The sequence below is a fragment of the Lissotriton vulgaris genome, chromosome 7, assembly GCF_964263255.1.
Source record: "Lissotriton vulgaris chromosome 7, aLisVul1.2, whole genome shotgun sequence".
Lineage (NCBI taxonomy): Eukaryota > Metazoa > Chordata > Amphibia > Caudata > Salamandridae > Lissotriton > Lissotriton vulgaris.
In genome coordinates, this window is record NC_141695.1 from 312821982 (window position 1) to 312837643 (window position 15662).

A 15662-nucleotide genomic window follows, 5' to 3' on the forward strand; every position below is an offset into this window, starting at 1 on the left:
AATAGATCCTGCTGAACTCTATATAACCTCCTGAATCATAGGATATGGATTGCTCCTTTTGAGAACTATATACATTCATGAGAGATACAGAAAGGCTCATGCTGGACATTGTATACACTCTCAGGAGTGACAGTACATACAGCGGAACTTTCAGACCTACATAGATAGGACACATAAAAGTAACCGCTCAGAACTTAATCAAACATATCAAAGGCGGGGCACAGAATGGCCCATAATAGAAGACAACACAGAGCCATCTGAAGCTCTCATCCACACAAGTGATTGTGCATTGTCCATTGAGCAAACGTGACTCCCTTTGCACTTCCCCTGCCCAACTCAACTTCACCTGAATTCAGCTTCAACCAACATGATGCACTCTATGACAATAAGATGGGATCAGGTTTGGACAGGGTAGGGGAATGTCCTTCAAATAATGGTTTGACGAACAAAGGAGTCAAATCGTATATTTTTGAAGTACTTCAAGACATGTCAAAACATACCACTTTTTACCGAAACCGCAAAAGGCGGTTTGCATGTACTCCCCCAAATATTTTCCCCAACATTAAAAACCAAATAATGTTTTGGGATACAACTGTTGTCAATTTGTTTCTCGAGGCAAGATGCATTTTAGACAGCATTATTTCTAACAGCATAATAAAAAATAATTCTGCTTGGTGCGGTGGGGCCCCCTGCTGGTTAGTCCTCTATCCATTTGTCTACTTTGTCCAATAGGCTGAGGAGCGCAGACAGACATGGGTGATATGTCACAAAATGGCTCTGACTCTCAGACAGACATGGGTGATGTGTCATAAAATGCCTCTTTCTCAGGCATTCAAAGCACGAATGATAGGACATAGAATGGCTCAGACTTGGATTTAAAAGCACAAGAGATAGGGCACAGGTTGGCTTAGGCTTAGACCTTCAGAGTGCGAGTGATAGGACCCTGAATGACTCGGGATAGCGCCTTCAAAGCACAAGTGATTGGTCACAGAATGGTCTGCTAAGGCGTTCAAGAAAACATCCACCAATGGTTTATAAGCAAAGCTTGATCTCCTGCCAATCAAGGATATGTTCTAGTCTTTACTAACTCGTAGTGAGGAAACTCTTCACGTTTGTGATTTCCATCTGGTGTAGCCCGAAAGTATGTGAGTGCTCGAGATTCATCAAAATATACTCTGAAATCTATCACACTGCAAAACAACACACCAAGGGCTCTGCCCTTGAGTCGAATGTAGGTAGAACATGTGAACATGTGTCCAAGATATCAAACTAGCTGTACAAAGGCCGCTGAAATGTGAACAGCATTCCCCAGACTCCGGTCTGAGAACTCTACAGTGACTATGGGTAGGACCGGAACAGATACTGTTATGGGGCAGGAAGTTGCAACAGAAGTACTCATTTGCACACTGCTATGTTCACGAATCGGACCAGGATTCTGTGGACTGGAGTTCCTCGCAGGTTTTCACCTCATCTTCTGCCAGGCGAGGTTTTTTACTTTCCAGTTTCCTCTTCTTAAGTGGCTTGTGGCGAAAACTGGGGCCATCGCTGTTCTGGCCATTGTGTCTCCCCTCTGCCAGGTCCTTTGCACTGCACAAGGGGCTGCGCACTTTCACCGTGTTACCAAACTTGGAGTAGTCCACGGCATACCTACCCTCCTCCTCACTGATAATGGACACAAACCGATGACCCCAGAGGATTTCGTCGGGCAGGTAGGAAGCTCTGGCTTGGGTGGTGATGCCAGTCGTCTCAACAACCCCTTCCAAGAGAACTACAATCTCCATGTCTTGAGAGGGGAGGTCATAGGCTGAGATGTCATACAGTGGGCTCTTTTCATCAATGGTGTGACTGATAATCAATGGGGAAACGAGGAAAATGGTATTGGTGCCCGTTGGGTTCTCCACCTGAATGTCCACCTGAGAGATGGGCACAACCTCGCCCTCAGCTGTGGTGGTCTTCTTCACTACCTGTATCTTGATGGAGGCACTGATGATCATGCTCTTGCGGAGGTCTCCAACCCGGAACATGAAGCGGAATTTGCCATCACGGCAAGCAACCACGGCATGCTTACTGAAGATTAGTGTCTCTGCCCTTCGGTTAGCCTGGGCTGTCTTCATGAAAATGCAACCCAACATAACAGCATTGATAATTAGGCCAGAGATATTCTGAATGATTAGGACAGTGATGGCCATGGGGCACTGCTCGGTAACCATGCGCCCCCCAAACCCAATGGTGACTTGGACCTCGATGGAGAAGAGGAAGGCTGAGGTGAAGGACTGGATGTTCGTTATGCACGGCACAGAGGAGTTGCGCCTGGGATCCAAGTCTCCATGAGCAAAGGCGATGAGCCACCAGGCCATGGCGAAAACCATCCAACTGCAGATAAAGGACATGGTGAAGATGAGGAGAGTGTGAGGCCATTTAAGGTCAACCAGGGTGGTGAAGACATCTTGGAGGAATCGCCCCTGTTCACGGATGTTTTTGTGAGCCACATTGCAGGCTCCATTTTTGGCCACAAACCTAGCTTTCCTGACTTTTGTCCTGTACCGGTGCTGAGACAAGGTGTCCTCTGCTAGGCGAGTGATGAGAAACTCTTCCGGGATGATACCTTTGCGAGCCAGCATCTTGTCTTCTGCACCTCTGATTTCTTAGTGCATCTCATAGACTAACACACTGCTTCAACAAGTCCCTGGATGAATTCTGAAAAGAGAAGAGAAAAAAATATATTTAAATGTCATTCCAGGAGTAAGGCAGCAAGAAAACATCTGATATCGGTCCACCCCACCCATGTGAAAATAGGGATAAACTAAAATATGCCTTATGAACATAGGCCTGGTCGTAAAGTGTGACTATAGAGGAATATAAATTTATTGTTAATGTTAAATAGTATTTCTATTGTGCATATTCCATTTTTTTTTTATTTGTTTTTTTGATTTTCTTAATACAAAACAATTACAAGTCACAGCAATGCATCTTGCCGATTCGCACAGTTCCCAGTATGACCATGTGTCACATTAACATCAATGTACATCTGGATGAATTTCACGATACACAGGTAACATCACTACATAATCCAAAAGCTCCCAGGTAATGTCAATGTCAATAGGCTTACAAGTACCCTGAGGTAAAAGCCACCAAGATGCATGTTAATCACAATTTAAACAGGCAGGCTGATATGTGTGAATCTGTCAGTGGGCCCAATGCCTCCCCGGTTGGGAGTCTCGTTGTCAGCAGTCGTTACAGTTAGCAGGTAGGTAGTGTATAACTCCCAAAAATTATTTGGTCTGTTACGTGGAGGAAGTAGCTCACTATAAAGCTCAGTCTGCGTGCTACAGTATGTCATGTCCTCTTTCCATCTCGGTAAAGGGCCCCTAAACCCTGCGTTTAGCCATCAACAGCCCCATGTCTATCCAACACCTCACCCCCTTAGGTAGTGGTTTAGAGTATCCTAGTAATGCTAGAACTGGGTCTCGCTCAAGAACTAGCTTTGTGATATGGCTCAATTCCTTAAGCACCTCCGCCCAGAATGTCGAAATGCCTGGACACCCCCAAACCAAATGGAGAAAGTCTGCTACCTGCGCCCTACAGCGGTCACATGCCCCACTATCCCGCAACCTATATCTGTGCAGCCTCTCTGGGGTGTAGTATACCCTGTTCAGGTATTTAAAATGCACCAGCCAGTGACGCCGTTAAGAGAAATGCGTTTCGTGCTCGTGCAGCAATAAGTTCACATATCATCTATAGCTATCTCTAAATAACTCTGCCACGCCAAACGAGCCTTCGTGTACTGGTGCGCTCTGTGTGTCATAGATATGCTACATAGTCTGGCAACCATGCGTTTCGGGGGTACAGCACCTATAATGTACATTAACGCTGACACCTCTGGGGGCTCAAGATATTCTTCCCCTAGCAATTCTCTAAGCGCCCGCCTGGTTCTGTGGAATTGGAATCTGGTCAAGACGGTGGGATGGTGATCAACATTACTAAGGTCTTCCCATACCTTGCAGACTCCCCCTGCAAACAAATCCCCAACAGTGTGGACACCTAACATGCTTAGTGCTTTTGTGACTCCCTTTTCTTTACAAGGGGCTATTCAGGTGCACCAATCCAGAGGAGCTTTCAGTGAATATAATATAGCTCCCGCCTACATCTGTAAAAGCTGATGCCAGGCATTTGCAGTGGAGTTAATGGAGTTCAGGATACAGGCCCTTCGGTCAACATTCTGAAAGCATCATTGCAGGCAGTGGCAATGGTGCAGCCACCTCCCTCTCTATCCTAAGATGCGGAATATCAGGCGAGCCATGTATCCAGTAGTGGGCATGTGCACATAGTGCAGTTCTATAATACAGTTCAAAATCCGGGGCTCCCAGCCCACTCATAGAATATGGGTGCACTAGAATTTGCCATCTAACCTGCTGCAGCTTGCCTGCCCACGCCAGCCAGCCATCAATGTTGTAAGGCGACGAAAAAAGGCCTTCGGGAGTACCATGGGGATATTCATGAATAAGAATAGCAATCTCGGTAGCACCACCATTTTTATGATAGATATTCTACCCAACACCGACAGGGGTAGCTTAATCCATCTCTCCACGTCATCCTCCAACTTACTAAAGGTCGTCCCGTAGTTTTCCTGGAAAACTGTCTCGAAGTCTGCTTAAGTATCGCACTGCATCCGTGGTCCATACGAGGGGGTAATCAAGGACGAATTGATAAGTATTCAGTGTAAGAGGAAAAATAATTGATTCGGACCAGTTAACCTGGAGTGCCGACATTCTGCCAAAGCGCACCACCTCCCGAAGTACAGCTGAAAGGTTAGTTTTGGGGTGCCTAACGTACAACAGCGTGTCGTCAGCAGAAGTGGAGACAATAATTTTATAGTGTGGAAAACATATCCCCCGGTTCTGGTGGTATTCCCGTAATGCACATGCAAGGGACTCCGCCACCAAGACATGCAATAACGGCGACAGGGGGCAGCCCTTTCGCTGCCCCTGGTAATGTGTATAGGGTCTGCGACTATGTTGCCAATTTGTATGCGGGCCATAGGTTTACTGTACAAGGTGGCCAACAACTGTAGAAAGATAGGGCCTACATCCATCCTGGATAAGACATGTGTCATAAATGGCCACTCAACTGAGTCGAATGCCTTTTCTATGTATAAAAAAACCGCAGCTGCTGGTGTGTCCGGTTGAATATGTTGCAGTGCTCCAAACACCATGCGTAGGTTATATGTGAGGTTCCTGCCAGGGACAAATCCCGCCTGCTCCGGAGCAACTAAAAGTGGGACCAACGGAACTTACCTATTAGCAAGGACTTTTGCAAACAATTTTGTGTCCACATTGAGCAAAGACAGCGGACGGTGTGAGGCAGTCGACCATGTCCTTGCCTGGTTTGAGAAGTGTAATTATCACTGCCCTCGACATGGTAGACGGCATCGTCCCAGCAACGCAAACATCGTCGAACAGCGTAGCAGGCTGTGGAAGCAGCAGGTCAATAAAAGTTCTCTAAAATGTAACTGTGAGGCCATCAGAGCCAGGGGAGCTACCTGCACGCATAGAATCAATCAATCAATCAAAGCACTTGTAAAGCACGCTACTTACCCATGAGGGTCTCGAGGTTCAGGGGGAGTGGGGGGGGAGGGCTTTTATTGTTCAAAGCGCCAGGTCTTGAGGAGTCTTCTGAATGCAATTAGGTCTTGGGTCTGTCGTATGTGGGTAGGGAGGGTGTTCCAGGTCTTTGCGGCGAGGTAGGAGAAGGATCTGCCTCCGGAGGTAGTGCGATGGATGCGGGGGACAGCGGCGAGGGCGAGGCTGGAGGATCGGAGCTGGCGGGAGGGGGTGTGGAAGCTGAGTCTGCTGTTCAAGTAGGCTGGTCTGGCGTTGTGAAGTGCTTTGTGTGCGAGTGTGAGGAGCTTGAAGGAGATCCTCTTGTCGACGGGGAGCCAGTGTAGGTTTCTCAGGTGGGGGGGTGATGTGGTTGCGGCGAGGGACATTGACGATCAGTCGGCGGAGGCGTTTTGGATGCGTTGTAGTCGGCGTAGTTTGGCTGCGATTTCTGCGTAGAGTGCGTTGCCGTAGTCCAGTCTGCTGCTGACGAGGGCATGTGTAACTGTTCTTCTTGTTTCGGTCGGGATCCACTTGTAGATCCTGCAGAGCATGCAGAGGGTGTTGTAGCAGGAGGAGGAGACGGTGTTGACTTGTTTCGACATGGAGAGGGAGGAGTCGAGGATGAAGCCTTGGTTGCATGCATGGTCGGTGGGTGTTGGTGCTGTTCCCATTGTGGTCGGCCACCAGGAGGCGTCCCAGGCTGAGAGGGTGGGTCAGAGGATGAGGACCTCCGTCTTGTCCGAGTTCAGCTTCAGCCGGCTGTTCCTCATCCAGTCGGCGACTGCCTTCATTCCGTTGTGGAGGTTGGTTTTTGCGGTGAGTGGGTCCTTGGTGAGGGAGAGGATGAGTTGGGTGTCTTCGGCGTAGGAGATGATGTTGAGGTTGTGATGGCGGGTCACTTGTGCGAAGGGGGCCATGTAGATGTTGAACAGCGTTGGGCTGAGGGATGAGCCCTGTGGGACGCCACAGATGATATTGGTGGCTTCGGAACGGAAGGGTGGGAGGTGGTCCATTCCAGGGCTTTCTCTTGGATTCCGGCTTCTAGGAGGCGTGTTTTTAGAGTGCGATGGCAGACCGTGTCGAAGGCGGCCGACAGGTCCAGAATGATGAGGGCTGATATTTCGCCGTTGTCTAGTTGGCGTCTGATGTCGTCTGTGGCAGCGATGGGGGCTGTCTTGGTGCTGTGGTTGCGTCTGAATCCGGATTGGGATGGGTCTAAGATGTTGTCTTCCAGGTGGTGGGTCAGTTGCATGTTGACGATTTTCTCTACGACTTTTGCCGGAAACGGGAGCAGGGAGATGGGCCGGAAGTTCTTGAGGTCCTTGGGGTCCGCTTTGGGCTTCTTGAGGAGAGCATTGATTTTGGCGTGCTTCCAGCTTTCCGGGAATGTCGCTGTTTCGAAGGAGATGTTGATGACCTTCCGTAGTTGGGGTGCAATGGCTGCGTCTGCTATGTTGAACACATGGTGTGGGCAAGGGTCTGACGGGGATCCTAAGTGGATGGAGTTCATGGCCTTGCGTGTCTCGTCGTCATTGACGTTTGCCCAGGAGGTCAGTCGGTTGGCGCAGGTGGTGTTCGCAGGGGGGGTGGCGACTGGCGAGGTAAGGGCGGTCGTGGTGTTGAAGATTTCGTGAATGTCAGCGATCTTGCGGTGGAAGAAGGTGGCTAGTGAGTCTCACAGTTTTTGTGAGGGCGGGATGTCGTTGGTGTTGGCGCTGGGTTGGAGATTTCCTTTATGATGCTGAAGAGCTAGAAGACAAAGCCAGCAAAATGTCGTCTCTCTCTCTATAGGCCGCATGAGAAATTTCCTGTGCATGTCTGACAGCCAGGGTAGTTTGATATGAGCTAAATAACCAATTATATCCTCATCCGCGGTGGCAGCTTGGGTGGCGTATAGCGATGTGTAATACTGGCGAAATCTATCCGCCACTTTCTTGGCATCCAACATCACCAAGCCCTCCGCTGACTTAATCTCCACAACTTGCGTCGTTTCCCACCGATTCCTAAGTAGCCGATCCAAGGCCCCACCTGGCCTGTCCCTCTCTCCATACGACCAGGCCACAGCATATTTGCCCAGATGTTTAACCTCATCATCCGCCGCTTGATTGTATTCACCCAATACCTCCGCTAGTACACCATCCAGCACCGTGTCGGAACCTTGCAGCGGCCTGCACTCTAGGTCTCTGATCTTTCCCTCTAGGTCACGCAGCCAGTTGCGTATGGAAAGGAGAACCCCTGAGTGCTTGGCTATAGTAATCCACTGAATGTAAACTTTAAAGGCCTCCCAAATGATAGTCATCAACCAATTCCACATTCTTTCAGAAGAAAAGCTCTATAGCTTCGGAAAGCTCTTCTTTAAACACCGCATCTAGCAAGGAATAGGGAGGGAATCGCCAAGTAAATGGGGGAATGTGCCTGCTGGGCGTCTCTAACACTAGAAGAACCAAAGAGTGGGCAGAAACCGTGCGTGGTAGTACTTGACAAGTGCGAATTTTCTCGCAAAGTGAGCTAGAGGCAAGCCAATAATCAATGCGTGTGTGGATGTTATGATATGCGGAATAGTGCGTTTAACCCCCCCATGTGTGAGTGCTTCCAATGCCAAACATCGCTTAGATCAGACCCAATCAAGATACTATTCAGCTCGCTCACGAATCAGGTTGAGGTCTCCAACCCACAGCTGGTGTAACCCGCTATGACAACCTACCACCCGTGTCAGCTCTGTAAAAAATTCAGGATTGTCAAAATTAGGACCATATTTGTTGACTAGCAGCAGATCCATATTCTTCCCTCTACATCTAGTGAGTGCATATCTCCCGGCAGTGTCAGTGGATAGTGGAGTGAGAGCGGACCTAGGATTGACCCATGTGAGGACTCCTCGTGCATATGTGGTAAAACCTGCTGCATGCACGATCCATAATAGGCCCCTACAACGCAACATAGAGGAAGTAAGCGGAAGATGCGTTTCTTGCAAAAACGCTACATCATTGTGGTGTCTCTTCGAATAAGCTATGACCTTACGGACCTTCCTATGATCATTCAGTCCACGAACATTCCAGGTTAGTATTTTGAGTGTGTCTACCTCTGGGTCTTGCCTACTTCAGTCACCTGTGTTGTGAAGTCGTACGAAACCACCATAGCTGAATATTATGTAACTGAATGGAACTGTGCTACAGGCAAAATCAAATAAAGGCAATATACAACCTTGCTCTTGACCCAAACCCCAACCTCCAACCACCCACATCAAGGCCCCCCCAACCAGGACCTGAAGAATCGAAAACCCGAAGTGCCCCAACATCAGAACATACATTTTGGTAATCAAAACAAAATGACCCCCCCACACCACCCTCTTCTTCCCACCCTTAAATACAGCAAAAACAAGAGTCCCTGTGTGTGAATCACTAGGGGACCTAGGTTGCCACCTATGCTCTAGTAGACCAACCTTTGGCAAAGTATATGTTAGTCCGCACATCGACTTAATCGTATTACCCATAAGCGCGCAAGATTTTTAACTTACATTTCGTAGCCCTAAGAGCCAGCAGCGAATACTAGAAATGATGTACCCCATCATAGACAACGCAATACCATGAAAGCACGCCACACCCACCCGCCCAAGAAGACACCTAAACACATTATAGTGATACTCAGTTTCATTAGCACAAGTTCCTTATCTGAGAGATCTACAATCTTGTGGTCAGTCCTGCTCATCAAGCGATCCACCTGCAGCTTCAGCGCCTACGGTATTTTCCGGGCTGCCCTGTTGTTCCCTGGACCAGCCTTTGATCGCTTTTTGCAATGCCTTTGGGTCAGTAAAGAAGAGTGATCTGCCCTGCCGATTTATCCGGAGTCGGGCAGGGTACAGCATAGCATAATCAATATTCTTCTCTCTCAGCTGCTTTTTGAGTGGAACAAACAGGTGTCGCGCCTCTTGAACCCTCGCTGTGAAGTCTGGAAACAGGGCGAGCACTGAACCCTCGTAGGGAAGCAATTGCTTCTTCCTGGCAACTCAGTGCCGCATCCCAATCACGGTAACCAAGTAATTTAGCGATGATATGCTGTGGGGGTGCCCCTAGAGGGTGGCCGTGGACCTAAGGATCGGTGCGCCCGCTCGACCACGAACATGGACGAAAAAGTATTGGTGCCCAGCAGCTGTTTCAGCAATTTCTCCACAAATTGTTCCATGTTCCTGGTGGGTGTTGATTACGGCAGGCACGTGATCTCGCTTCCAAATCTTCAGCCTTGTCCTGTAGAGACTGTACCACCTTTTCCATGTGTTTGCGACTTGACTCAACAACCGTCTGAGCTTCTGCCACCTCGGTTAGCCGTCTTTTCAGCCATATCGAGATGTTCTGCATGTTTGTCCACTCTTTCGGACATCCTGTCCATGCGGCAGGAGAGGGAGTCAATCTTCGTGCCAAGCACCGTTAGCGAGTTATGAAGACCCTTTTCCATCGAGGTCAGCACAGCTTTGATATCACTGTTTGGTAGTTCCATGGGTCGCTCCCGACCTGCATCCCTATCATCAACCGATAGCACACGGTCCCTGGGCCAGGCTGTATAAAAGGATAGCTTCTGTTGGGTCTCGTCAGTCCGGCCCATAGTGATTGTCAGGCACCACAGCCCCCCAGCCAGATAAGACCCTCAGTCCACCAGACAGTGTAGCTACGAAGGAACGCAGAACCAGCTGTGCACAGGGGGGAATCGTCAACCATATAAACCCACCGCAGGGCCACAGATTACTGTAAGGCAACGCTGGGCACAGACGACTCCCTGCAATGGAGCACACCACTCAGCACATCCCAAACTCCATCGATGATGTAGAGCCAAAGCAGGGCGATGCATCACGCAGCGTCCAAGGGACACAGCAGGAAGGCAGTCCAGGCGGACCTAAGCAATGGGCACTGCTAAGAAATGGAAGGGGCTTGTAGAAACCGGAGCTCTTCCCAGGACCGTCACGTGCAGCCAAGCCTCCCCAATCAACCAGCGGTGTTACACACAAACGCCATCAAGAGCTTGGGTGTTTGGCTTGACAGATCCCTGTCGTTCGATCAACAGGCAACAAAACTTTCAGCCACCTGCTTCGGTATCCTGAGAGTTATCAGGAAGATCTTGCCTCTTCTCCCCTTTGAAGCAAGAAAAACCGTGGTTCTGGGCCTGATTCAATCGCGACTGGACTACGGAAATGCCTTGTATCTTGGAGCCCCTGACTTCACCCTGCGCAAACTGCAATTAATACAGAATTGCGCAGCCAGAACGCTTTTAAAACTCCCCCGCAGATCACCAGCAAAACCTGGACTGAAGACACTGCACTGGCTCCCTATAAAGGAAAGAGTAAACTTTAAATCACTCTGTATTGCCCACCAGACCTTCTGGTCTACAGGCCCGGCAATCAATCTCCCTCTCATTACACCCTACCTCCCCACAAGACAGTTGCGCTCCACCTCTGCAAATCTAGCCATTGTGCCGCCAATAAAGAAATCAAGGTCAGGAGGCCGCTCTTTCTCCTACAATGTAGCTAAGAGATGGAACGCTCTGCCCCAGCATCTTAGATCTAATCCTAATATTCTCTCCTTTCGCAAACAGCTGAAAACGCTCCTATTCACTACTCAATGATGAAGCTGAACCTGCCTCTTCGAACCCAAACCTCAGATGGTATGCTTAGCGCTTGGACGCCTCAGGGCAGCTATGTGCGCTCTATAAATCGGAGTTCATTCATTCATTCATTCACAGCAGGGAAGCGCCAAAGGTCTCAGAGGCGTCAGGTGTGCCCAGTGTACTCGGGCCGCGTTGGGATTCACCGCACGCAGCAAGGGGTGCGACACACGTAGATCTGAATGCAGGCCTCAATATCGCATCTCCATGAGGGGGTGGGTCAACCGGGAGGGGTCCACAGTGCAGAAGATAACAAGCACCGGACTCAAGCGCGCAGCCGGACCTCACCCCCAGGCAGCCCTCGCCTCCTCAATTCGATCGTAGCGGAGAGCGTGGCTCAGCACCCTTGTCCGCGTACTGCACATCGCTCCACTCCTACCGCAATCCAGCAGGGCAATCCCCACATCCAGGCTGGGGGATCGCAAGGGCACACAGCAACGAGTTTTCGGCGCCCGATGTCTGTCTTGCTGCTCCGGCCGAGTCAACCAGGCGCGCCCGCCCGGCCAGCATCCACTTCCGGTCGGCCTGAGAAATATGTGAGGCCAGGGATGCGTGGCCCAGCGCGCACGCCGCCGCAGCAACTCCAGTTCGTTGCTCACACGCCTCCAAATCGGGAGCTTGAGGGCTTATCAATGTATTATGAACACATCTGTAAGATGCGATGGTGTCCGGGAAAGGATGCGAAAACTCCCACTAACATCACAGCAATGGCGATAGGTATTGTGGCGATACCTTGCCATTGCCGCGTTATCGGCAATATAATTTCAGCTAGGTTGCTAATAGTGTCTGCAAATCCCCTTTTAACACGATAACTGATACTCTCCCTTACACACCTCCAGTAACATCATTGTTAGTCAGGATTTTTTCTGGTGTTAAATTTCGGTGCTAACGTGGTTTAGCGCACCTTTTATTTTCGCTTTGCGGGTCCGAGACTTCTTTAATAAAAGTGCCTACCTTGCCTTAGCAATAATTATCGCTGGCATGCTAGGCGATAGGAAATCCGCCAGCTAACTCCGGAAAGCCCGGGCTAACACATGTTAGCACAGCCTTGCTAATATGGTGATAAAAATATTGCCGCTTTTTTGACAAAAAGTGCAGCAAAAGTGGCGATATTGCCTTTGATAATATGCCCGCTGACTTTATTTGCTGTACAATTACCTCCAACAACTCTAATTTATAAAGATTGCGCAATCCTTGTATACCAACTCTGATGTTACTACACTGGTTGCAGTTGTTGATTAAACAAGTACTGCTGCCACGTTACTTTACTGCATCCAGAAAGGGGTGCGACCATCCCCTTTGCAACAGGACATTATCACTACAACTGCTGTTTTACTTATTATAATGGAACACCTTCAAGAGAGCATAGTGCTTCATTATCTCCTGGACTTCAGTGTCAACATTAGTGAAGATAGTACTAACACGACCACATTAACAGTGGATATCAATCGTCTAATCAATATCGGGACTGCAGATCATCTAATAATAATAATAATAATAAGGAAGCTTATAAAGCTCCTGGTTACGCGCACCGGCGTGTCCCTGTGCTATGGTGTGATGGCTGCAGCAGGATCCCAAAAAAGGGTGACGCACCAACCACTGAACATATAAGTAGGTTTTGAGTTTAGACCGGAACCTGGTCTCAGAGGGCTCAAGACGCAGTTCAAGCGGTAATTTATTCCAGTTAAGCGCTGCCAGATACCTAAACGATCTTCCCCCCATGCGCGCTTTTGCTACCTTGGGAATTTTCACCAGTTCCGAGCCCGCAGATCTTAAGGCACGGGACGGTTCATAGCGCTCTATCAGGCTCTGCAGCGGCTGTGGCGCCCTGCCATTCAAAATGCGGTGGCAGGTACAGAGTGCCTTGTACTCCACTCTGCTCCTCACCGGGAGCCAGTGAAGAGTCTGAAGTGCCATTTTTGAAGGAGCTCTCTTGGGTAGCCTCAGGATCAGGCGTGCCGGGGCATTCTGCAATACCTGAAGGCGACTGATGCTCTTCCCTGGTGCCCCCAGATATAGCAGATTCCCATAGTCCAATCTCGCGGTCACCAATGCATGCACCAGTGTCTTGCGCGCTTCAGTTGGTAGAAGCTCCAGAACTTTCCTCAGATTTTTCAAGACACCGAAGCAAACACCGACCACACGATTGATTTGGGATCCAAAGGTGAGGCCTGCATCGAACCATACTCCCAGGTTCCTGGCTTCTTGGCAAGGCGTCGGTGTCGGCCCTAGGCAGGGTGGCCACCACGCCGACGACCACGCCGACTGTCCTCCCCCCACTATGAGCACCTCCGTCTTGCCGCTGTTAAGTTTCAGACAATTAGTGGACATCCAGACAGCAAGATCTTGCATGCATGTTCTGAAATTGTCCGCGGCAAGACAGGGCGCGCACGATAGGGAGATGACCAGCTGCGTGTCATCGGCGTAGGACACTATTCGTAAGCCGTGGCTCTCAACAATAGTTGCAACAGGGGCAACATATAGGTTGAATAAAGTTGGGCTCAGGGACGAGCCCTGGGGCACGCCCTGGCCCAGAGTGGCCACTCTGGAATAACAGTCCCCTTGCCTGACTTGAAATCCACGATCTTCCAAGAAGGACTGGATCCATCTCAGCGCTGCACCTGATATTCCCCCTTTATTCAGACACTGTAGCAAGGTGGAATGTGCTACAGTGTCGAAGGCAGCGCTGAGATCCAACAGGATCAGGGCCATAGTTTGTCCCTCATCAACACCCTGCCTCAAGGTCTCAGTTGCCCTGAGTAGGGCCGACTCGGTTGAGTGGCAGGGCCTAAAACCAAACTGAGTGGTATGGAGTAAATTCGCCTCCTCCACATATTGCATCAGCTGGACATTCACAACCTTCTCAGCCACTTTGGACATATAGGGCAACAGAGATATTGGACGAAGATTTTCTAGTGTCTCAAAACTGATGTTTTATTTTTTTACGGAGGGGGAGCACGACTGCTTGTTTCCAGCCACTAGGCAAAGAGACATCCAAAATATGCCTTATATAGGGTTCCAGAGCCCCTAGGCTATCCCCAAGCCGCCTGGGTGACACAGGGTCGTGAGGAGAACCCGACTTCACCGATCTACATATCCCAATTAGCTCTTCAGGAGAGGGGGTGAGGAAGCGGGTTAAGGCGCACTGGTCCTCTGCTCCCCCGGGTGCTTCGGCGGTCTCTGCCCCCGTGGCGGGTTGACCCGGGAAAGATGAGTAAATCTTTGCAACCTTATCCGAGAAATAATCTGCTATACGGTTGCATGTTTCAACCGAGCAAATCTCCGGTCCTGCCGATGATTTTATGGTCGCGAGGGACTTATAGATGCAGAAAAGCTCTTTAGCAGAGTTCTCTGCCTCCAAAATCCTCTCTGCGTAGAAGGCCGTTTTCGCCTTCTTAATCATCCTATGATATATTCGCCTTTTTGCCAGATAAGTCTCCCTAGCCTGACTGTCGAAGGATGCCCTCCATTGCCTTTCCGCCCGTTTGCATTCTGCTTTTGTCAGCCGCAATTCTTCATCGAACCAGGGCGCCGTTCTCTTAGTGCGGCTACCAGCCGTGGTCTGATAGAGCGGAGCAGTGCGGTCTAACGCCTCTCTGTGCAAAAGTACCCCGGGGCACAGCATCCTGCCTGCTGCTTGGCCCACTGCTTCCTAAGCTGAGGGCTCTCACCTCCAGGCTTTGGAGGGATGGAGGTTTCACATTAATTCTCCTGTTGGGAGTCTTGCTATCTCTCTGGAGTCTCCTACCAGGCTCACAGAGAGTTCTGTTCAAGCCTTCCAAAGCTGTTGAAGGTACTGGTGCTCATCTCACGGTAGGAGGGACTCCAGATCCAATCATATATATGAGAATGCAAAGGGCCTCAGCTGCTGTCGACGTGGAGCTCATCCACAGTTTTATTTCTCTCTTATGTCACTCTGAGTTCCCGCTGTGAGATCCCAGTCAGTCTTAGTAGTGAAAGACTAGGGCAAGAGAAAGTGCGGGGGCTCTCAGCGCAGTTACAAACAGGTTGACACGGTATATGTCCATCTGTGGCGTGCTCACTCTCAGGACACATAATGGCCTCACAAGTCCCCTTAACAGTGTCATCACTAATGGGTGTCTGGTCAGAACCTGGATATGCTTAGGTGGGCCATTTGGCATAAGTGTAACCTAAGTTAGCCCACTTGGTTCGGGTTTCACGTTGCACATGTCTAGATCTAGAAGAAAGAAGCTTACACAGAGCCAAAGGAGCGACTGGTGCTTAGTATCACGTTCACTCACACTGCAGGCAAACAATCTGTTACAGCTCATTGTAAGAGTTATTATTAGCTGGTGTGTAATCTAGAGCAGCATTGCTATCTACTAGGTGTCACCTGGTGTACAGGTGTTGAGCAGGCGCCATAGTGATTGTGGTCTTAATTCATGAAACTTG

The 15662-nt window shown here is 49.6% G+C and overlaps 1 protein-coding gene across 1 annotated transcript in view; it reads right to left on the reverse strand.

Moving 5' to 3' along the window:
* Window positions 1–615: 615 nt before the first annotated feature.
* The window catches only part of LOC147701452 (ATP-sensitive inward rectifier potassium channel 11-like), an 81160-nt gene continuing 66113 nt past the window's right edge, over window positions 616–15662 (reverse strand). The window contains exon 2 of the mRNA XM_086930128.1: window positions 616–2697. Coding sequence (XP_086786254.1) covers window positions 1416–2621 — 1206 coding nt within the window. The 5' untranslated portion in view covers window positions 2622–2697 and the 3' untranslated portion in view covers window positions 616–1415. The remainder of the gene's footprint in view (window positions 2698–15662) is intronic.